Below are 25317 nucleotides of genomic sequence, written 5' to 3'. Positions count from 1 at the left end.
GCAATAACCCAGTCATCTTAAGATACTGGCAAGAGCTCTTTAAGGGTCTGTTCACCCTTAGATTGCTAAAGAATTGTCTAAAGAAAACCAAACAAGTTTTACTTAATAAGAATTAAAATCTCTGGCATAAAATATAAATTTTAATAAAATAGATCACTGCAGTACTTCGCTAGTATTTGGTTACAATGCTTGTCTATGACAGGTTGACTTCAATTTATATTTTTAATGGCTCATAAATTGCTGGTTTTTAATTACTATCAAAATACTACGTCTCAAGAACTACTTTGAAAATCGTGTTCCACTAAAAACAAATAATGGTATTATACCAACGCTAATTCTTAGTTTTGTAGATGTTCTAATGATATGTAAGATTTTAGCAGTTGGGGAAGATTAATATAGGACATAAAAAAAAACTGTATTTTTTGCAACTTCTGTAAATCTAAAATTATAGGAAAGTAAGAGGTTAAAAATAAAATTTCAAATTCTCAGCTCTTTTCTTCCTTTATATTAGTGAACGTGCCAAGCAAGAAAAATGCTATTTTAGGTTTCCCTAAAATGTTGACTTAGCCATCAGATAAGTTATCAAGCATACAATAAACTTAGCTTTATTTTCCTATAGTAATTACCATGAATATACTAAGATAGATGAAGATTTCCTAGAGAAACAACTGAATAAAGTTAACAAGAATTTTGACCCAGATTGATAATAAAACTCATTCCACTTAATTTTAACTGTATGTATGAGTCTAAGATAATTGTATTTAGATTTTTATTTATGCAACAAATTCAGAGGTTGATAGGAGTAACAAAGGAAACAGAATGGTCCCTAGTATAACCAGACTAAATATATAAATTGTGAGTATATAATGTATAGGTAATACATTATATATAAAGGTGAGTGGTTTGTAACTAACTCTTACATGAATAATACTCTTGCTTTATTACGTATTGCTTAGGGGGAAAAACCTCAAAAAGGAATGATCAGTAAAGGGCCTAGTAATCATTACCGCAAATCAAATCAATTATCAATCCTTACTCTAGATTGCACATCTCTAAATGAACTCAGGTTCCAAAACTATGAAAAGTTAAAAAAATTTAAATACAACCCCAAGTACTAGAAATAAGTATTTCGCTTGGGTCCAATCTCCACTGCAAAAATTTCTTGCCATGGTATTCTAGCGTCATTAAAGCTGGCTGCCAATTTTTCTGTCTTTATATGTAACACAGCTAAACCATTTAGTAAAATTACACTAACTACATCTAATAGTTATTTATTTGTTAAGGGTAATAGACTTGAGAAATACTATTAACTAAAACTGTACTTCTGCAAACTTTTCAAGTCCATTAATACCAAGAAAGAAAAACACTCAAGAAGCTTAAGAAATAATTATTTTAATCTACATAAACATAATTGATACTCAAGTGTATTAAGTTTTGCCATAGTTTCTGCCTTCGTAACATGTCTTAATTTCAGTTTCCTTTGTGAACTCTGCACTGCCTCAAAAACTAATTATCCTTTAATGGGTTCAATTAGCTAGCATAAACTATCTAATTCTGTGATACCTATGTTTAATCAAGTACAATATATAATCAACACTGTATCACCAGAATTGTCAAGCTGTTTGTGAAAACTTAAAAAAAAAAAAAAACTTCAAAAGAATAAGCTATTTTATTTCACATGTAATAGCTGTCATAAAGCGAAGTTTAAGTATTTACTTTTCTGATACGCTAATGTATTTCTAAAGGTCTTTTAGCTTGCAATTTTACGGACAGTTTTCCACCAGGGAGGCCAGATAGTATATACAATTTATTTTGATAACTAATAAAAGATTCTAAGAGGGCACAGACCATAAATGAGGTACAATTCAGTCGTAACACCATACATAGACCTTACAAATAATTAGGAAAGAGATGTTTAACACTCCTGTTTAGTCTTATAAAATGGTGAATTTTAATCAAATTGATACCTTTTAATTCTTATTTATGATGTTTCCTATACTCAGATTATACTGCTTGGCAAGTATACAGGTACTGATGTAATTCTTAATCCAATTAGTTGTAAATGAATTCTGATTTGTTAATCAATGTTTATATTTCCTTGCTACTACTTACATACTACACTACTGTGAGTTAATCCCCCTACAAAATGTTATTGTTGAGTGGAAAAGCAATGCAGAGCTTCATCTCTTCCTTAAAGATTTTCAAGTATCATAGGAACACAAATTCATGAAAAAGCCAATTAAAAATTTGACATTCCATCTTGCTTTAGTGATTATAAAAGAAAGAGATGTAAAAACATATGTTTCTTTACATTTCTCTGATTAATGCAATATTATGCTAAGAAATATTGTAACTGTTATGAACTATTTTCTAGCTTCTTCAAGTATAGGACACAACTACAGTTCTATTAGTAAGGAGAAATGAATAATTAACTTAGGTAACTCAAAAGCGATATGGGAGGCACAAAAAGATAAACCAACTTTGGCTTTAACCTACTGCAGACCCTGAAATGCCAGATTCAACAACAACAACAAGAAAACAAGAGTACAGCAGCAAGCCACCACTTCACCACATAGCAAGAATTCTGAAACAGCCAGGAACATTTCTTTCCCTTCCCAACTCATTCTGCTGTCTCTTCCTTTTGTTTTTCCTCGGTTTTGGCTGCAGGCAGTTCAAGGCTTGCCCACTGCATAGGTTCAGCTTTTCTCATGGTGATCTCAATCTTCGTTGCAGTCATAGTTACGTAGCTTCGCCTTACATCAATCACCTGTAACATTAACGAAAATGACAGTATTCTGGACGGTTTTACTAATTTTAGAGGCAATAAATTTAAATGGTACACAAGATTTCATGTTTATGCCTATTGCTAACAGTCAAAACTTCAAGCTTCTAAGGTCATCTCTAGCCTTAGATGTAAACTCCTGGGTAAGAAATAATGCTAAGTTATATATCTACTCTGCATCAATGCTTATCTAAAGTACTGTCTTTTATTATAAAATGGCACTTTAAATACTAAGAAAAAATTCTGCTGGATTTATAATACTTACACCCCATAATTTCACATTTTGATGAAATTCCTTCTCTCCTTCAAATACAATGTGTACATTTAACTGAAAAAAAAAAAAAGTTGATCAATGGATCAAAACTGAAGATTTATGATATTAAAACAGTGATTATAAAAATAAAAAGACAAATAAAAATCATTTAAGTTATTTTAAGGAACTGCCAATACTATACTTTATTTGAGAAAACCATTAACAGTGAAAAAAATATTAACATGGAATTTCATATTGAGAACTAAGTACCATTATCATCTGATAAATCTAAGCCACTACAGTACTTCCAGGATAGAAATATCCTGCTTTAGAAATATCTTGCTGAAAACGTTCACTTAAAGTAGTTTCTAGGAAAGTAATTTGAAATTATTGTTTTGAATTGGAGAGACTTTTAAAATCTTAAAACAGCTCAAGATCAACATTTTATAATACAGTAAGAATAATGTATAGTGACTTCCCTGGTGTTCCAGGGAACACCACTGGAAGAATCCGCCTCCCAACACCGGGATGAAGGTTCGAGCCCTGGCTGGGGAGCTAAGACACACACGCCACAGCTGGAGAAGGCCCGCGCTACCAAGCGCCCACACAGCAGCACAGAGGGCCCTGCACATGGCAGCCGCGACCTGACGCAGACAAAGAACACACACACACTTACGATGGGACAACGCACAAGACAGAGCTGCTCAGTGTACTCACCAATGTGCTATTTGCTACCACTTGGCTGAGCTCTGGAAGTGAATTTTTTGCATATACTGAAATGGTGACTTCACCCCCAGTCTGATGCCAGTCATGTCTACAAGGAACAACCTTTTTCCCCTGCAATGTAAGAGAAACTTTATGAATTTACGAAGTGTCTTAACCTCTTAAAAAGAGTAATCTGACCCATCAAAATTGAGAAACACACCACATAAAATTGAGCCCTTAATATTTATAAGCATAAACAAATTCTAAAGCCCCTATCAAGAAGTTTAACCAATAAAACAAAATACTAGCGTTATGACTTGAGAACATACTTTTGAGACTGAAGTAGAAATATTTGCTTAACAATATGAACTAGAAAACATCTTAACCTCATGCATAATAACTTTACAGTTATTTTCTACAGACTGAAATTTGAGGAAAAATAATTGACTAGTTATAACTGTCTGTTGTTCTTATTGAATATTTTCCTCTTACAATAACATGAAAAAAGGGTAAGAATTTGTGGAAGTAATCTTTTGATTACTATTATGGAAATAGATTATTACATATGAATGATACATTGCTATAACAATAACTACTTGAAAGATGAAGTGTGATGTGTCTTATAACTGAGGGTAATTTAATGCATGAGATTGTGAGACACTATTGCTTGAAAAAACAATATTTATATTTTTGTATAATTATGCCAACTGAATTTAAATTATTTACACCACTTACATTTTTTTGCCTGGCTTAGTCACTCAATAGTTGACAACTATATGCATTAAAAAATAATAAAAAGGTGTTTTTCATCAAGGGTCATACTATGAAAACTTAAGCACACAAAACAACATTTGATTTTTTCAAAGCAAAACTTTCAAATTTTCGTACCTTGGAGAAAATACAGTGAGATTTCATTTTTTACTAATAAAACACTCATAGAAGTTTTGTGGTAGACAAATCATTATAACTTAACAGATACATTTACAATATCTAACGCAAGTGTTATTAAAAAGCAGACATAATAATATATGCTAATATACACTGAATTCCTAAAGTAATCTAACATAAAGATACACTGAAAACATCACTGTCGGGGTTTTTAGTACCAATACAGCACATAAAACTAATGTATTAAAAGACACGTTAATAATAGCTAACAAATATGTATTTAGCAATGAGTTGCTTGCCTTCTTACAGTTTAATGGGATTTTCCGAGATTATTTGCATAGCTACAAGTCTTTTTAAAATGCTGTTAGGGAAGTAGGAACTGATGCTTTCTCTTTTGATAAGTTTCCTGGTAGCAAGCAGAGGCTGATTCATATCAATGTATGGCAAAAACCACCACAATATTATAAAGCAATTAGCCTCCAATTAAAATAAATTAATTAATTTAAAAAACACAAACACAAAAACAATCCCAAAGAAACAAGTCTACAATCCTACCATTTGGCCACTAGATGGAGTGTCTGTCATGTGTAAATGGTTGAATGACAGTAAGGGGCCAAAAGAGCATCAGAGGTCTCAATGGTAACTCAAATGACCAGAAAAGTGATTTTTAAACAGAAAAAGTTGAAACAAAGTATGCAATTACAGAAAAATATGCTTCAGTTTAGACTAGCTTATGTATTTCACAAAAATCTACATATTTGCAAGCAACATACACAACGGTTATTCTGATCAAAGAGCAGTGTGTTAAGAGCTTGACTCAAATTAATTTTAGATTTTAGTTAGGTTCATCAAACTTTACTGTGAGGAACTTTTTTTTTCTTAAATCTAAAGACAGAGTAATCTCAAATGTCTTCAAAATGACTCAGATAAATACACTCCAATAGGCTATTTTTAAAACATTACTTACAGCATCCTTTTTAGTCCACATGTGTTTGCCTGTTGTACAGCCCTCTTGGGCTAAGAATGTATTAAAATCAGATGTTTTTCTTCTACAACAGCTCCAATATTTCATCCTTTAAATTATCATAGAAAAATTTTAGAAATAAAATCTGACAATTAATTAAATTTGGAAGTGTTATAGTGATAAGTACCTTAAAAAAGTAAGCATGTAACTTTAGTATTTTACAAGTGTCTAAATTGCTAAAGGATGGCATCACCGACTCAATGGACTTGAGTTTGAGTGAACTCCAGGAGTTGGTGATGGACAGGGAGGCCTGGCATGCTGCAATTCATAGGGTTGCAAAGAGTCGGACACGGCTGAGTGACTGAACTGAAGTTGCTAAACAGTTAACACTACCAGAAGACTAATAACCAGAATGCCATTTAGTATAGCAATTCTGGCATTCCTGAGTGAGGATACTTAAAACCATCACAACATCCAAAATCAGCTTTTCACTGACAGTCTCCATCTCAGTTTCCTCATGAAGCTACTATGAAATGGTTGATCAAAGACTGAAGACCTTCATATTTGAATAAACCAGGAAAGTGAGAACATGCAAACAATCTAAAAACTAATGTTTACATAACCTGTGATAGTCAATCCTACAGTAAGTAAAAAATTAACTTGAGAAAAATCTAACACTATTTACTTAAGAAAGATCTAACACTAGAAGACAAAAATTACAGTAAAACTTTGGGTTTGCGTCCTGAAGATACAGAAACAGAGTGGAAGATTTTCACAGTACTGTGTTTCTATAAACTACAGTGTAACATAATGAGAGAGGCACTCAGCTGAGGGCTGTGGAAAAGTATTGGTTTTCTCAGATGCCACAATGTTGGTGTCTTAGTGTCCCAGGGCCCAAAATTCCAAATGTCCTACCAATGGCAGGACAGCCCTTCAACAAAACAACACAAAACACCTATTTACCTTAAAGAAAAAAAGTATTCTATTGTAATATAAAGGAATATAAAAAAAACATGAGGTTTGAATCACAGCGGTCACTTCAACCGTAACCTTGTTTCAGTTTTCCCACATGTAAAAACAAGACAAAACTCACATTTCTATGTTATTTTAAAGTTTAAATGACAATGTAAGTAAAATACCTAATATTGTTGCATGGCAAATAATGTCTAAAGGCATATTAACATTTCTAACATCTACCATAAAGTTTTCATTAGTCTGGTTTAAGTTACCCTTCGTGGAAAATAGGTACTCCAGAATGATATACACAGACTTCTTCTAGACTCTGTGGACCCTGGTATGTCTACAAGAGAAGAAAAAGAGGGAAAAAATTAGCTTCATATCTCATTGTTACATTTCACATGTATTTGTAAGTACTGGTGACCTCTATGAACTATGAAAATGCCCAAGAGGTAACAATTACCTAGAACATTCATAAATTCACCTCAGGCCATTCTAATAAGGAATGAAAAAAGATTCCTGTTTGGATATGCTTAAATTTCAGTTCCCTGTGAAAAAGGTAAATATTAAAGTAGGCAATAGGATGTATCAGATGTTTTTTAGACTTTTGGGTATGAGGACACATCCCAACATATTCCAAACATATTTAGGTATGTTCTGTAAATTTACAGGCCAATACTAAAACCAAGAGATTAGTGTTCTCATCAGAAACATAGTTATAGAATGATTATGTGCACAGTAAACTTTGTGAGCTTTATGAATTGAAATGGAAAATCGAATAAGCAATTCTGCAAGTCCAGAGTGATGACTTCTTATCCCTACAAAGGGTAAAATGAGCTGCAGACCTATATATATATCCAGGGTTTGTCTGGAAGATCCGGGCCCCATTGCTGCTGTAGATGAAGGCTCTACAGATGAATTCACAAAAAGTTATGTTAATAAAACATAGATGCAGCCAGTAGTATATTTTCTGTCTACTTTGGTATTTATAGCAACCATCCTACAGTTACAGAAAATAAAATTCTGTACATTTACTTTTTGTAAATTCAGATTACGGGGTGTGTATATCTCCTGAAGATATTCCATGGGCACCCAAAACTCAGCGCATTAAGATTCTCAACTTCTATCACTAGTGTTCCCAGACCTCCTACTCTTCTTCCCCATCTTATCTGATGGCACCATATCCATTGAGTCTCTCAAAGTAAAAATTCTCCAAGTCCTCTTCAGTTTCTCTTTACCTTCTACCCTCATGCAGTCTATTACAAAACCCTGTCAACCTGAATTTTAAAAAAAACCTTGCCAGTTTAATTTGCTAAACTTCCTCAAGATCACTAGCAGATTCTAGGCAATGAAACTCTGTTAAAAGATTTTGATGAATTTCTCTGCCTTCAGTTTCTGGACTCGACCATCTACTTAAACATGTACCACTCTTTTGTTTAAAGCCCTTTAAATACCAGTACCTCAAACCATGTACAACAATCAGTGCCAGTGGTTTGCACATTTAAATGTGCCTCTAAGCCCTAAAAAAGAAACAGATTTCCTAAAGAGGACAGAGAAAGCCTGTCATGAAGGAAAAGATGAACAAACTGAGTTTCATTAAATTTAAAGACTGTTTATTAGAAGCCATTATTAAGACGGTGAAAAAATACAGTCTCTCTGACAAAGGACTTGCAGCTAAAACATATGAAGAATCCCTTAAATCATTAAGAGAAAGTCAACTTAATAGAAAAACCGATACAGATTTTGGACAGTGTCACAAAGGAGGACATCCAAATGGCCAATAGGCATACAAAAATGCAGTCAGCATCATCAGCAGGTAAGTGCGAATCAGAATCACAATGGGAACATTCCACATTCACCAGAGTGGCTAAATATAAAAGACTGATATTACAAAAGTGTTACCAAGCTATAGAACAAACGGACCCAGCCTCATACATCACTGAGTATGAACACAATCACTTTGTACTCCCTGCTAAAGCTGCAGACACAGACACACAGACACACACACAGACAGACACACACACAGACAGACACACACACAGACAGACACACACACACACAGACACACACACACACACACACACACACACAAAGAAGCAAAACTATTTCTAGTTATCTCCCTAAAAGAAATGTGTAAACGTATCCCCGAAGTCATGCACAAATATGTCCATAATAACACGAATCAAAAAACTTCACAGGACAGTAGAGAGAATAAACTGATTGGTATGCTTTAAAGCAATATAAAGGAACAAATTACAGCTACATGAAACCAAGATAACCAAAAACAGTTAAGCAAGGAAGACAGACTTAAGTACCTGTTCTATGATTCTATTTACAGTAAATTTAGAAGTAGGCAAAACTAATCTATGTTGAGAGAAAAAAGTAGTTACCTTTGGGAAAGGAAATAATGTATGAGAGGAAGCATGTGCACTTTGCTTAATAAACTTGTATTTATATATATTCAATGTTGTATTTCAATGAAAAAACTTTAGAAACATTTCTTCGACGGCCACCGTGACCTAAAGGAAGGCCTAAGCTGTGAGCAGCAAGCCTTTCAGGATCTAGCCTGATTTTTCTTTTAATTTCAACTTTACATCAGCAAATTCTGGACATCATTGACTACTTTTGATTTTTGTACATGACTGCTATCTCTGCTTGGGATATCCTTTCCCATTTTGTCCATGTATAGACTTGTCATTCATTTCTCAAAATTCATCTGGGATACCTTCACTCTGACACGCCTACAGACCCCACCACCTGCACTGCACCTCCTACACCCACAGGATTAATCGCTCTCTATCTACTGCGTCTACCTTAAATACATGGGGATGCATCTGTGTTTCCATCTCTAAATGAACAAGGTGATCCCAAACTCAGCATGAAAGAAGACTACAAACCTGCTCCCAACCCTAACTCCAATCTCTCCTCCTCAGTTAATGGTGCACTGAGATGCTTCACTTCTGGTTTATCAGCAGGTCCTGCTAATACTTCCAGGTGTCATTCATTCTAACGTGCTTGTCATGTGCTGGGCACTGTTCTAAGCACTCAAGACACAGAAAAGAGAAAATGTTTTCCTTTCAAATCTTACATGAGTGAAGAAGGGAAGTAAAATCTGTAAAACAAGTAGTATGGAATAAGGTCTAAGTGCTGTGGGGAAATAAGGAGAGTATGGAAATAGGGTGTAATACTACACAGAGTGGGCAGAAAGAAGCCTCAATGAGATGTCTGATGACATCCTACATGGAACTGCTTCTCTAAAACATAGGCCAACGCCTGGTCTTTCAAAATAGCACCCTAGCTGGTTTTCCTTCCCTTGATTCCACTCCTGCACCACTAAATTTACCACTCATCAGCCAAAGATATCCTTTAAAGTCCCTCCTTAAACAGACAACGGCTTTATATACTTCCTAAAGCCTGAACTCCTCATTGTGACATACAAGGACCTCTATAATCTTGCCTGCCTTTCATACTCTGTTTCACACCCTTGATCAATCCTCCACTGACTTTTCTTATCATTTCTTGAGTAGCCAAGCTCTAAAGCCTCTAAACATACTACTCCCACATCTACTCCAAAGTTTACAGAACTCATCTGCTAAATCATTCAGATTTCCGACTTAGTGTCACCATATCAAAAAAGACTTCCCACATAAGTGCACATAAATAGCTTTACTCTGTATCTCCTTGTCAGCTTTATTCTTTTCAAGTCTACCTAAATTCACAGCACTTAAGAACTTATTTTTTGTCTTCCCCCAAAATCAGAATATCAGCTCCCCAAGAACAGGGATTTTTGCTTTATTTAATACCACATTCCCAGTCCTTAAAACCATCTGTGGCACACAAGGGGTGCTCAGTAAATGCTGACGGGACTAGACCTGCTTACTCCTGTGTCTATCAGATGTGCTCCCCAGCGACAGGCGCTTACCCACGCGCATAGTCCTGCTCCATGGAATAGTGCCCAACACATAACAGGCACATAGATGTTTGTATCTAATGGAGTCAGTAAATCACTCTTTTCTCAAAATGAAAATTTTACTTCCAGATGCAACACAAATTTTATAATATATACCTTTGAACACCCTCCATTTTTACATGAGGTTCCAATCTTAATTTCATCACTGTCTTCTTCTAAAAGAAAGAAAAACAAAATAGAAACATTAAAATAGAACACTTTTACTATAATGCTATTCTTAAAAAGTACCCTTTTCTTAAAATGAGTATTTAAAAAAATAATCTAAATACAGAAAAACTGCTATTTTACAATGATTTTACTTAACAGTTTTCTGTGTGACCTTTCATGTAACACACGTAAAAGTGAATCAGACGCCAACTATTTTGATTAAGTCTTGCCTATATTCCCAAAATGACATGACATGATGCATTTCTATTCTATAATGCACCTTATATCCAGTATATTTACCTTATGTAAAAGAGCAATCATGATTCTTTTTCCCCAGATAACAGGTATGGGTCAGAGAATGCTGAATATATTTTATATCATGCACAATGAAACATTTACAAAAAAGCTTAATTCACTGTTAAAAAGTAATGAGTAACAGAAGAAAAAAAATTAACAGGTTCTCCTTTTTAATAAAGACAAAATGAATCACAAATTCATCCTGTGGTTTAACAGGCATTCAGTAAACAAAAAATTTCTTTACTACAAAGTACTATTTTTTTATATTTATAATGCTATTAATTATACTGCTACTGCTTCTTTTAGATAACTGGCTAACTTTACAGAAAAATATAAAAAGCAAAATCTTACCTTTCTTATTTTCTTCATTCCCTGATGACAGTTTAAGTTTATCAAGTGCTTGCTTTAGGGAGGCAGATATCTTTAATTCCAAATTTGTCATTGGTTCATCCGGGCTGGAGATTTTGGAAACTTTATTACCATTATTGAGGTACAAAAATATTTGTTTCTACTAAAAATAAATATACTTAAGAGTCTACTTATGATAAGCCAAAAGCTTTGTGAATCAAGTTTTTCTAATTAAAAAAGTATTTTACAATAACTGCTATAACATAGCTACGTTTCTAAGTTTTAGTGGAAAAATGTTGATACTAAATATCAAATAACCATGCTACTTTCAACACAAATTGTGCAAATGGGAAGGAAGCAAAGACTAAGAATCCAAATTTGCCAAGATGAGCAACTCCATGGAGGGGACTGTGAAGTACCTTTACATCCCATGCCCAAGGAAAACAGGGAGCACGCAAGTCCGGACAAAGTGACCAATTATGCACTAAGTGCTTTGCTCAGTAGGGCGTGCACACAGCAAAACTCCAGGGCAGGTTTGTTCACTGTATATGCAGCTAGGGTGAGGGAGCCACACGTCTGTCTTGTGCCTTGGCATGTATCGTTTTCACCGTGGCATAGTGGAATTCTCGCAGGGAATCGTCCTTGTCAGGGAGTCAGTTTGAGTTGAAAAAGAACTTGGAGGCTTTCCTTTCCATTCTACCACTGTTTGTTGAATATTTTTTAAGACATTCTTCATAGAAAAACATTTCCTTTCCTTTCAAAAATTCTAATAAAGAAGAATTTTATTTTAAAGCTGCTCATTTTATCATTACATCAGTACATAACTGAATAATTATGTACTAAGGCAATAATTATGTACAAAGTGAATCCATATCCCTACTGGTGGAGACACTTCACGTGGACACTACTACACACACCTATTCATGCAGTTATATCACAAGGCAGTTGTAGTAGGCTTAAAAACACAGTAACGACAATGTCCCCTAACATTTTGTAAAGTACTGTATGTAGAATTTGTTTAAGGCATTCAGTAAGTATTAAGAATACTAATAAATGTAACAATAAAGCTAAAAATCCTAGGTTATTCATTCTACATCCTTAATGAAAAACCTACTGCATAGGAGGCACTAACAAAGTACATAAAAACTTGTATCCTCATAATCTCTGTAATACCATCCAATGAATTTAGGATAAAATACTTAATTTTTCTTTCTCTTATGTGAAGTTATTATTTTCAAAAACATTACCTCATACTGTCAATTACAGTAGACTCAACTATAATATTTAATAATGATCTATGTCAAAATTCTTATCTTTTTATGACTTCCCTCCCCCACAACTGGCAAATCAATCAGTAAGACATTTGATAAAATTTTTCATGATTATGAATAAGGTGGATATAGAATAAAATCATTCTAAGTAGTTTGGTTAAATAAACAAAATAAACATCAGAAAGTCCCTGAGGGTTTTTTCTTTGTTGGATATCAGTCAAGATGCTATAAACTTATTTATTTAAGATTAATAAAGAAAAAATTGCAAAAATCATGAATCCATGGTATGAATATCAACAAAGGTTATGTTTGAGGCCAAAAACCATCTTTTTTTTTAAGTCCTGTATTTTGATTCTAAAACAATTAAGTACTCAAGGGCTATGTGAAGAAGACCTGGTGTAACAGTGATATCCAACAACAATCCCAGCATATGTGGGATTATAAAACATAGTGGGGAAGTATGAAGACTCTGTGCAATTCTACTGCAAAATGAGCAAAATATATTTTAAAAGTACTTTAATAGATATGCCATGTAAATCAAATACATTAAAAATTGATCAGTAATGAGACTAACAGTTTTCAGACAACTGGGGGTAAAAGATGAATGACTAGGCTTATTCTAAGTGGCAAAATATGGACAAATAAATAGAATTTGACCCAATACAAGGGAAATTTATATACTCAATTAGTAATGATAAAATGAGCTGCTTTAAAATTCATTAGAATTTCTGAAAGGAAAGGAAATGTTTTTCTATGAAGAATGTCTTAAAAAATATTCAACAAACAGTGGTAGAAATGAAAGGAAAGCCTCCAAGTTCTTTTTCAACTCAAACTGACTCCCTGACAAGGACGATTCCCTTACAGAATTCCACTATGCCACAGTGAAAATAATATATGCCAAGGCACAAGACAGACGTGTGGCTCCCTCGCCCTGAGCATAACTGCATATACAGTGAACAAACCTGCCCTGGAGTTTTACTGTGTGTACGCCCTCAAGGAAATAGACGTGAAAAGGTATTATCTGAGAGAAAATGAATTTATAAGCAGAGTACACCGTGAGAAATGCCAGACTGGATGAAGCACAAACTGGAATCAAGACTGCTGGGAGAAATATCAATACCTCAGATATGCAGATGACACCACCCTTATGGCAGAACTAAAGAACCTCTTGATGAAAGTGAAAGAGGAGAGTGAAAAAGTTGGCTTAAAGTTCAACATTCAGAAAACTAACATCATGGTATCCAGTCCCATCACTTCATGGCAAATAGATGGGGAAACAATGGAAACAGAAACAGACTATTTTGGGGGGCTCCAAAATCACTGCAGATGGTGACTGCAGCCATGAAACTAAAAGACGCTTGCTCCTTGGGAGAAAAGCTACAACAAACCTAGACAGCATATTAAGAAATAGAGACATTACTTGTAGTCAAAGCTATGGTTTTTCTAGTAGTTGTGTATGGATGTGAGAGTTGGACTGTAAAGAAAGCTGAGCGCTAAAGAATTGATGCTTTTGAACTGTGGTGTTGGGGAAAACTCTTGAGAGTCCCTTGGACTGCAAAGAGATCCAACCAGTTCATTCTAAAGGAGATCAGTCCTGGGTGTTCACTGAAAGGACTGATGCTAAAGCTGAAACTCCAATACTTTGGCTACCTGATGTGAAGAGCTGACTCATTTGAAAAGACCCTGATGCTGAGAAAAACTGAAGGCAGGTGAAGGGGACAACAGAGGATGAGAGATGGTTGGATGGCATCACCGACTCGATGGACATGAGTTTGAACAAGCCCTGGGAGTTGGTGATGGACAAGGAAGCCCAGCATGTTACAGTCTATGGGTTTGCAAAGAGTTGGACATGACTGAGCGACTGAACTGAAGGAAAACCAAATGGTCCAAAAGTTGGTGACCTACACAAAGGCTACAAATGATATGATGCAAAATTGTAAAAGGTAATACCAGGAACAAATGCTGTCATTAAGTGTAACACGAGTATATAGCTATATAAAGTGTACCTTGGTCTTTTTATTGCTTCTACTGGTTTAGGGGCCTGAATGATGTGCTCCTGAAATTTGGGTTTCAATTCAGATAATTCTTTCTTCTCAGTAGTCTTGACTTCAGGTTTGACTGGCTCAGGTGGCTTCTCACTGTTATGCCTTCCTTTCGTACAGCCCTGTTGGTGAAAGGTATTCATTCACTGAGAGTTATCCTAGTATCTATTTCACATGCTGTAACAAATATTAATTTTCAATTCTTAATTCATAAATTCAAGTCCATGTTTTCTCCACTTTTAACACACTGACTTATTTTAAGAAACTAAAAACAGAACTTCAAACTTAATATATTTGTAAATGATTTCCTACATGTAGAAAAATGCATTAAAAAGAGGCCTCTAAATTAGACCTAACAAATTTCTACTTTAATTATTCTATTAAAGGAACAGCATAAACTTGTTTACAGGAAACAAATTCTGGAGATCTCACAGAGAATTCTACAAATTATTTACACAAAAGGGCCTCAATCTGAGTCTCAGTTCTCCTGTTCCTAGCTATATGATCTTGAACAAGTTATTTTTTAAACTTGTTTCCTCATCAGTAAAATTGAGGCAATTTTTGAGAGGATTAAATAAAAAATACAATAGAGTCAATAAATGCTAGCTCCCTTTTCTACATACCATTGACATACATTTTAATGTCCCTGAAACCATAAGGTCAAAGGTATGTCATTTAATTAGCAACTTTAGTCTTCTTTCTTAAGGGTACACAAAATAACAGTGCAACTTCATGGTATCTGAGATACAATAACTTACTGTTCCTAACTGAATATGATTTAAATTGTTGCCTCCTCACGGAGTTCTATTTAAGACTACTAACATCAAATAACAAGGAACTACCGCATAGCACAGGGAACTATATTAATATCTTGTAATAACCTATACTGGCAAAGAATCTGAATAAGAAGAGATATACATATGTATAAGTGAATCATTATGCTGTATATCTTAAACTAAAAGAACACTGTAAATCAGCTATACTTCAATTAAAAAGTAAATAAAAAGCTAAAGAAAAAATAAGCTGTAGGAAAAAATTCTAGAGTGTAATTTAGATGTATGTAAGTACAGCAGAAATGAAAACAAAAAAAAGGACTACTAACATCAAAGACAAACATAAATTGACAAGGAGTTAATTAACATCTTAAAACTCTAATCTCTAAAACAGATAAATTCCCTACTTTAAGCGCCATAGAAGGGAGGTGACCTCCATTTTAAAAGAAAGGGACTATCTGTAAGTTAACAAGGACTCGACAAAAGTTGTCCAAAATCAGACCTTCCCGTAAAATGTACGTTTTAGGGGATAATCTAAGAGAAAAAAACCTTAATACTTACTACGATACTTAAAAAATCAGAAAAATCAGTTGTTCTTCTCTTACAGCAAGACCAACCCTAGGAAACGTAAGAGCCAAAAGAAGAAAACAAAGTGAAAACTCTTCGTAAAAGAACCGCAACTCACTGAAATGCCACTTGCACTTACCTCCTTGGGTTGCAAAGTGTCCTGTATATATATAATTTTATAGTATTAAAGTGTTGTAAATAATCAAGTTAAATGTTTAGTCTTTTACTAAAAAAAAAATGAATTAACCAATGTCGCTGTGATCCATCATAAAAAGAAGCATCTTAAAATATGGAAACAGAAACTGCTTCTGTTTTAGAATACTACTTGATTTTTAGAACAAAAACATTTTATAATTTATAAAATTAGGTATTTTAAGGAATCTAGGGTGCAAGCAAAGTGCTTTATTTTAAAAAGGAAGTTATATTAAAATCCAGTAAGTTAAGAGATAATAGTTATAATAATTCAGTTTCTAAACAAACTCAGGCTAGCTGTTTCTCAACAATAAGCATTCTATTTTCAGAAAAACACTAATTAACATAGCAGCTTAAGCACTGTTAGATCTTTCAAGATTACATGAGCTTTTTAGTCAGAAGCATACAAATATAGAAACTGTAAAGTAGTATAAGATTGCTAAACAAAGTATCAAGTAGCTAACCAAAACCACTGCTTTGTCACCTGAAATCCCAATACAGCACAAGAAAAAGGAAAAAAAAATGCAGTAGTCCCAAAGCTTGGGATGTCTCAAATTCAGACCAAGGCCCAGCTTTGCACATACCCACCTGGGCCTCACTGTTTCTCTGTTTCAAATTACATGAAGAATTTGGTAGTGTCTTTTTTCATAATACACACTTAAAAGTTTTTTTAAAAAGATGTGCCAAATATTCAACAATTCATATTTTCCTTTATTCTGAAATTTCATTTTCTTCTACTCTGAACTGAGATATGGATGAAAAATAACTAACCAGTACAAAATTAAAGGTTTAGTTGGTATAGATAATACTGTCACCAGTAAAGCTATTTTGTATGTAGAAAGTTTTATTATCTTAATTGTATATGAAGAATTAAGTATTCTGGGACTACTGGGATATACATACGACATAGACTAGTTGTTCCCAATGCCCACCCAAGATGGTCCTCAGTCAAATGTGAAAAGGAAATTAAAATTTAAGTTTGCGAGTATAATGCTGCAAACTGTCTTTTCTTAAGAACTTTCTTTTCCCTGAATGTGCCTCTTCTAACAAGAATAATTTGGAAAAGGAAACAGCAACCCACTTCAGTATTCTTGTCTGGAAAATTCCATGGACTGAGGAGCCTGGTGGGGTACAGTCCATGGGGTTGCAGAGAGTCAGACATGACGGAGCATGCATGTACAACTTGAATAGTAAAATGTTTTTCTCTTCTGCTCATGCAATGTTTAATTTTTTACTTGGCTACACAGAAAACTGACAACAGTACACAATCTACTGATTTATATATTTTGCTTAAAATCTACTGGGCTGTGAAATTCAGTAGTATTGGAAAGTCTAGGTCTTCAAGAAATGTTATAAAAACAATAAACAGAACCAAATTAGAACAGAAAAAGAAAAATACTTCCAAGTAAAATCATTAAGTTTAATTAGAATAATTAACAGTTGGGTATAAACAGAGGAGCAATGGACTGAATGATGAGAATGTTAGTGGTATCATTACTAGCAGCAGCAGCAAAGGCAGGTTATTTTTGGAATAAGGGGTCACTTCAGAACTTATCTGTAGTTGCCAATGACACACATAAATGAAAATACATTGTAGAAGTGAAGTAAGGACAAAATAAACTGAATGAGAGGAAAAAAGGAAGCCAAAACTGAGAAGTGAAGTATGCCCATGGTTATAAGATATGAGGAAAAACATCATCGGGAAACACAAAGATGTAAGGAGTCAGGTCACAATTTGTGGTATTGAACGTGTGTTCCGTTTTTCTCACTTAGAAGTAACCAGATTAATATAGGCTTGTTATTTCCTTGTATATCACTTTTTTTACACTTGGGTAACAGCTAAACACCAAGGTCTAATTACTCCCTGAAAGGTAAAATTAAAAATTGAAAGGACATTGATAAATATAAACATGATGTACTGCTTATGTTCCTAAGAAAACCTAAAACCATAGCAGCCATGTTGCAACATTTTCTTTTGAAATACACAATGGAAAATATACCACATTATCATAAATTTTAAAGACCAATAAACCCAACACAAAAATCCTCATCAAACAATATTCTGTATGTCTCTAATTCTTCAGAATATCAAGAAAAACTGGTGGCATCTCTCTTCTGTACTGTATTACTCTAAACTTAGACGTCTGTCCTGAGTCGGACTGCTAAGTGTTTGTAACAATCTTCCCTAAAATTCAGAGCTGCTCTTATGAGCCAATAGCTGCCCAAAATGTTCAAAGACTAAGAAATCAGTATAGTTGTTTTCATTTCCCCTCAAAGTTAGGTGAAGAAATGAGGGACATAGAAAATTAAAGTTGGGATAAAAATAATAATTTTGTTTAACTGGAAAAACCCTTAAGATTGCTGTCTCCTTTGACTCTAGTGGAACACTTGCTTAAAGCACTCCAAAATGGTCAATAAGAAAGTATAAGCTGAGGGGAAAAAAAAAGATCTAGTATTGTACCTCTGAATTTAATATACAAATGTTACAACAAAAATGTATCAAGCTCCTACCTTTAATGCATCATGAAAGACTGGAACTCCTGGGTGGTATATGCAAGCATCTGGTCAAAAGCAAAGAAAAAAGAAAACACTTCACAATGAAGAAAACCCATTTTCCTTCAGTGTTAACATATAATCCTTTTTCCATATGCAGGTAATACTTCACTAATGCTCCAGTTTGATGCATGACACACAATGCTTAATATAACACTGTATTAAAATAGTAAAGGTTAAAATTCTAATTTGAGTATGACAGCTATAAATAAAAATACACATAGTTCAAGTAAAACAAATAATATTTTGTATTCTAATCTTTACAGTAAAATGTTTAGTACCCAAACTTTAGTACTGTATTTCAATTTTGTTTTTACAAAAATATTATCAAATTTAAACATTCTTATGTGTGTTGATCCATAAAAGTCGCCGAAGAGATATCCTAAAAAGACATTTTTGAAGAATAGGTTCAATTTTTTAAAAACTGATGTATCAGTAATACCTAATTGCTAATTTAATTTTCCTAAGTAGGTGTCAATTCCTAGATATAAACCTTACTAAAAAGAGGTTTAAATTTTACAAAGTTTTCAGGTTTGTCACTGATTGTTAGTCTATTATTTCCCTACCTCCGTCCCACTACACCATCAATTTTTACTTAATTCTCTTACAAATATGGAATTAGTCTGCAATATGGAGTATTACATTTAAAAAAACGATAATGGACACTTATTCCATAGTTGGATAGAACCATAAACTCAGAAAAAGGCCAGCTCCACACTTGTGCAATTTTCTTATACGGATACTTTGCTCAAACTTTCATGTCTGTTTAGCAATCAATTGACTACAACCTCTGATTCCTGGAATCACCTTGCTGCTGCTGCTAAGTCACTTCAGTCGTGTCCAACTCTGTGCGACCCCGTAGATGGCAGCCCACCAGGCTCCCCCGTCCCTGTCCCCCTTCTCCAGGCAAGAATACTGGAGTGGGTTGCCAGGTCCTTCTCCAGTTCATGAAAGTGAAAAGTGAAAGTGAAGTCGCTCAGTCGTGTACGACTCTTGGCGACCCCATGGACTGCAGCCCACCAGGCTCCTCTGTCCATGGGATTTTTCCAGGCAAGAGTACTGGAGTGGGGTGCCATCGCCTTCTCCGACGATACATTTCCGGTACTTAGAGAAAAATCTCCTATCCCTGTATTAAGTCAGCATGGTTTCTTTGGTTAGTAACCAGGTACTACACAGAGACCATACTAGCTAATAAAGAGAAAGTGTCAGGTTCATGGTACAGTATCTAAGCCCAGATTCAGAAGACCTAATTAAGGGCAGTAGTGGAATTGAGGGCTGGAAAAGGAGATTCAAAGTAGAAATGAATACGCAGAGGAACAGGAATTTGAGAGGAGAATCAAAGTAGAGAACAGAGAGCATATTTCATATCAAATTCCCATACAGTCAGAAGCACACAGTGCATAATGTCTGACACAGGCATATACAATAATGGACATTCTGGCAGGAGAAGAGCAAGAGTGAGTCAGGTCTTAACAATACAACTAGTATAAACAGTACTTGAAAATCACTGCTAAATAACATGCAGATGGACATCCTTCTCTCTAGTCCTTAAAAAAAAAAATTAAGTTTGACACTTTCGCTCAAGGTAATATTTTATGGGTAAGAAGCTACAAGACAGCAGTGGTTTAAAAACCAGGGCTTTTAACATTGAGTCTGACCCAGGCTCAAATTTTGGCTCTGCCTCTTGGTTGCTGTTTGTTTCCTCAAATGTGTGTACTGAATACAATATTGTTCGATGGCACCCCACTCCAGTACTCTTGCCTGGAAAATCCCATGGTCGGAGGAGCCTGGTGGGCTGCAGTCCATGGGGTCCCGAAGAGTTGGACACGACTGAGCGACTTCACTTTCACTTTTCACGCATTGGAGAAGGAAATGGCAACCCACTCCAGTGTTCTTGCCTGGAGAATCCCAGGGACAGGGGAGCCTGGTGGGCTGCCATCTAGGGGTCGCACAGAGTCGGACACAACTGAAGCGACTTAGCAGCAGCAGCAGCAGTGAAGAAATGCTTCCTCTAGAGAAGCTGTTTTAACACATGCAGATCACCAAACCAAAACACTCCTTTAGCTTTTGTACCTCCATTTTCCATCAACCCACCTACCTGTAGTCCTTTAAGTCCCTACAAAACCCTGGGCTTCCCTGGTTGCTCAGACAGTAAAGAATCCACCTGCAATTCAGGAGACCTGGGTTTGAAAATCCTGGGTCAGAAAGATCCCCTGGAGAAGGGAATGGCAACCCACTCCAGTATTCTTCCTTGGAGAATTCCATGGACAGAGGAGCCTGGCGGGCTACAGTCCACAGGGTCGCAAAGAGTCAGACACGACTGAACGACGAATTTTGTTAAAGCTAATAAACTTTCAGCAACCTTAAAGGCGTTCCCTACTTAATTCAGTGCTGTGGATGCTCAATCCTTGAGACTGTCTACTCCGCTGGCTTCCCTTATCCCTTTCCTAGGCACTGAACCATTTCACACACACAGAGAACTGACTTCCAAAACACTGGCTGTATCTCCCCTTAAAATTAGGCTGGTACATTACACCCTATAAACATACATATTATCCCATTCAACAAAGTGTAACACTTTCCTCTTTAATATTAAAGTAGAATAGGTATAGCTACTAACGCAATTTACTTTTTACATAGGCTACCAACAGCAAAGGGTTTTGAAACCCCTGTTCCTTGAGTTTTTTCCACTGAAGTCTCGTCATTTTCTCCCTGAAAAACTTCACATTAATACTGTAAAAGTAATTAAAGTTATATTTTCCTCAGAAGCCTACCAAATAACTTACCATTTTAAATTATGTCCCCAATTTACCTGTGCAGCAAGATAACCATTCAGGTATATCAGAGGTGAACGAGAGTTTTTCAAGTATTGATTTTAATTCCCTACACAATGAAGAACCTTGTTGCTAACTTGTTGCTGTAATTCTCTTATTAACTGGGTATAATAAACACTTCACAGGGCTGTTGTAAAGATTAAAGGAGATAACGTAATACATATTAAGTGACAGACCAATGTCTGGCATACAGAAAACATACAATAAATGCTAGTGGAATTTGAGAAAGTGTTGTAACTGCTTAGTTTTCAAGGAATCAAGTCAGTCCTTTACTCCATTCACCTACCAAAATTCAAATCCACTGGTCAGTTTCTATCACTCAGCTAGTCAGTAACTCTCGAGTTTACACCCTTAATTCTACCGCTGGGTGCTAGAGAGCTGCACCTCTTGGGCACCTGGCCTCGGGAGACAACTTTTCCACCCGCTAGCGGTGGGGGTGGGATGGGGGACGGTTTCAGGATGATTGAAGCGTTACATTTATTGCGCACTTTATTTCTACGAGGACTACATCAGCTCCGCCTCAGATCATCAGTCATTAGGTCCTGGAGGTCGGGGGCCTCTGCTACAGGACATTCAAGCACAGTGTCCTGCAGGCGGCGCAGTACTAAGACGGGAAGGCCATGCAAAAATACCCAAGGAACACGGACGGCTATAAAGTAACGGATGACGAATGGTATCTCCCATGGAACAAATGTATCAAAACCTAACAGCGTGACCATTCTAAAGAATCTGAACCAAGAAGTTTTTTTTAAGTATGGTTAAAACAGTGAGTCAACGGAATGCTAGGATAAGCCGCCCGCTGCCCAACCCTGAGGTCCATGTCTGTCTCTGACACACACGCGCGCGCGCGCGGATCCACCGCACGGCGACCGCAAGGCACCTGGCTAACTCCTCACCGCTCCGAGGCGCGGGCGGGGCTCTTAACCCGGCCCACAGGGAGAGCGGACGGCGGGGAGCATGTGCGCCGGGCGCTGTGCCGAGGGCGGGCGCCGGGTCCCGCAGAACGGGCCCGCACCCGGGGGCAGTCCGGGACGCGGCCCGCCGGGGTCAGCCTGGGAGGCCCCGGGCGTCCCCTGGAAAGGATGCGGTGGCCCGCCGGGGTCAGCCTGCGAGGCCCCGGGCGTCCCGGGAGGAGATGCGGCGGCCCGGCGAGGTCAGCCTGCGAGGCCCCGGGCGTCCCCTGGAAAGGATGCGGTGGCCCGGCGGGGTCAGCCTGCGAGGCCCCGGGCGTCCCGGGAGGAGATGCGGCGGCCCGGCGAGGTCAGCCTGCGAGGCCCCGGGCGTCCCCTGGAAAGGATGCGGTGGCCCGGCGGGGTCAGCCTGCGAGGCCCCGGGCGTCCCGGGAGGAGATGCGGCGGCCCGGCGGGGTCAGCCTGCGAGGCCCCGGGCGTCCCGGGAGGAGGTGGAGGGGAGGGGGCGGCGGCGCCTCTCTCACCGTCGGAGTTGGTCTCGGGGTCGAAGCGCTGGCCGCAGCCCCGGTTGTAGCACAGCAGGGCCATTCTCCTTCCCGGACTCCGGAACCGCCACTCGCTGCCTCTGGAAGCCCCGGCGCGCGACCCGGGCCTGCGGGCGCGCAAGCTGCCGGCTTCCGGGAACGGCCAGCTCCGCCTCGGGAACCTTCGCGAAGGTTCCGGCCGCGCAGGCGCAGCGGCGACGGGAAGCGGCAAGGGAAGAGGCGGGGACCACGCAGGTGGGGCTCCGCGGCGCGGCGGGGGAAGCGGGTGGGTAGGCTGGCGGACGGGGCGGGGAGGGGCGGGCCCCGCAGGTGGGGCTCCGCGGCGCGGCGGGGCTGCGGGCGCGGCGGGGAGCGGCGGGGGAAGCGCGCGGGCGAGGGAAGAGGGCGGGGGCCCCGCAGGTGGGGCTCCGCGGCGCGGCGGGGCTGCGGGCGCGGCGGGGAGCGGCGGGGGAAGCGCGCGGGCGAGGGAAGAGGGCGGGGGCCCCGCAGGTGGGGCTCCGCGGCGCGGCGGGGCTGCGGGCGCGGCGCGGGGACTCGCGGGACAGACCTCGCAAGCCGGAAGCTGGGCCTCCGGGCGCGCCCCACCTCCCTCGCCGCTGCGGGCTGCCGGTCCTCCGCGCAGCCCGGGGACCGCCCTGCTCCCCGCCGCCGCCGCCCAGCAACCTCCTTCCTCTTCGGACTGGGGTGAGGCCGCTACGCGCGGCCGGGACGTTGGCTCCTGAGCGTTCTGAGAACGACCGGAGAGTCGTGCAGCCTTTCTGACTGCTCTTCCCCGAACGTTCTTTAATAATTGAGCGGGATGGTGGACGAATCCCCCTCAGGTTCCACTGTTCCGATCTCGGAAGCGTGGAGAGGGTGTAGGCATCGGGAGCGATTTCAATAACAGAGTTCAGTTTAGTTCAGTCGCTCAGTCCTGTCCGACTCTTTGCGACCCCATAAATCGCAGCACGCCAGGCCTCCCTGTCCATCACCAACTCCCAGAGTTCAATCTCATGTCCCTCGAGTCGGTGATGCCATCCAGCCATCTCATCCTCTGTCGTCCCCTTCTCCTCCTGCCCCCAATCCCTCCCAGCATCAGAGTCTTTTCCAACGCGTCAACTCTTCTCATGAGGTGGCCAAAGTACTGGAGATTCAGCTTCAGCATCAGTTCTTCCAATGAACACCCAGCACGGATCTCCTTCAGAATGGACTGGTTGGATCTCCTTGCAGTCCAAGGGACTCCCAAGAGGCTTTTCCAACACCACAGTTCAAAAGCATCAATTCTTCAGGGCTCAGCTTTCTTCACAGTCCAACTCTCACATCCATACATGACCACAGGAAAAACCATAGCCTTGACTAGACGGACTTTAGTTGGCAAAGTAATGTTTCTGCTAGGTTGGTATAATTTAGCTTCCAAAGAGTAAGCGTCTTTTAATTTCATGGCTGCAGTCACCATCTGCAGTGATTTTGGAGCCCTCCAAAATAAAGTCTGACACTGTTTCCACTGTTTCCCCATCTATTTCCCATGAAGTGATGGGGCCGGATGCCATGATCTTCATTTTCTGAATGTTGAGCTTTAAGCCAACTTTTTCTTTCTCCTCTTTCACTTTCATCAAGAGGCTTTTTAGTTCTTAACTTTCTGCCATAAGGGTGGTGTCATCTGCGTATCTGAGGTTATTATTTCTCCCGGCAATCTTGATTCCAGCTTGTGCTTCCTCCAGCCCAGTGTTTCTCATTATATACTCTGCATAGAAGTTAAATAAGCAGGGTGACAATATACAGCCTTGCCGTACTCCTTCTCCTATTTGGAACCAGTCTGTTCCATGTCCAGTTCTAACTGTTGCTTCCTGACCTGCATATAAGTTTCTAAGAGGCAGGTCAGGTGGTCTGTTATTCCCATCTCTTTCAGAATTTTCCACAATTTATTGTGATCCACACAGTCAAAGGCTTTGGCATAATATAATAATATAATAATATGATTAGCATCCTTATATACAAATATTTACATCTCCTTTTTTCTCAGACTAGTTTCTTGAAACTGGAATTTCTAGCAATACAATATGAACATATTTAAGATGAAATATACAGCTATGTTACTTTCTAGGTAGATTATACAAATTTACACTCCCAACATCAGTACATGAAAGTCCTAAATTCACAGCATCCTTCATTAAGTACTGTAACTATTAATAATTTTTTTCTTTGTATTTTGTGAATTCACTACTCATATTTAATCATTTTCTATGGAAAACTAAAGATTTTTATTTAGTTGTAAAGAGAATTTTGTATAATTTTAAAATATAAAAATAAACATTTTTATTCATAGTTGGCCTTTCTTA

The 25317-nt window shown here is 38.1% G+C and overlaps 1 protein-coding gene across 1 annotated transcript; it reads right to left on the bottom strand.

The window, feature by feature from the left end:
- Positions 1-1442: 1442 nt before the first annotated feature.
- On the bottom strand, positions 1443-23128 carry CHORDC1 (cysteine and histidine rich domain containing 1). The gene is made up of 11 exons (XM_052661956.1): positions 22979-23128; positions 18668-18717; positions 15959-16015; positions 14589-14746; positions 11315-11418; positions 10616-10674; positions 6822-6892; positions 5596-5701; positions 3753-3872; positions 3048-3110; positions 1443-2767 (listed from the first exon to the last, which is right to left on the bottom strand). The coding sequence occupies exons 1-11, from the start codon at positions 23040-23042 to the stop codon at positions 2621-2623; spliced, it is 999 nt and encodes a 332-aa protein (XP_052517916.1). The 5' UTR covers positions 23043-23128; the 3' UTR covers positions 1443-2620.
- Between the last annotated feature and the right edge of the window lie 2189 nt (positions 23129-25317).

The sequence above is a fragment of the Budorcas taxicolor genome, chromosome 25 (genome assembly GCF_023091745.1).
Source record: "Budorcas taxicolor isolate Tak-1 chromosome 25, Takin1.1, whole genome shotgun sequence".
NCBI lineage: Eukaryota > Metazoa > Chordata > Mammalia > Artiodactyla > Bovidae > Budorcas > Budorcas taxicolor.
Note: the sequence above shows the minus strand (reverse complement) of the source record. Positions and strands in the feature narration are given on the sequence as shown.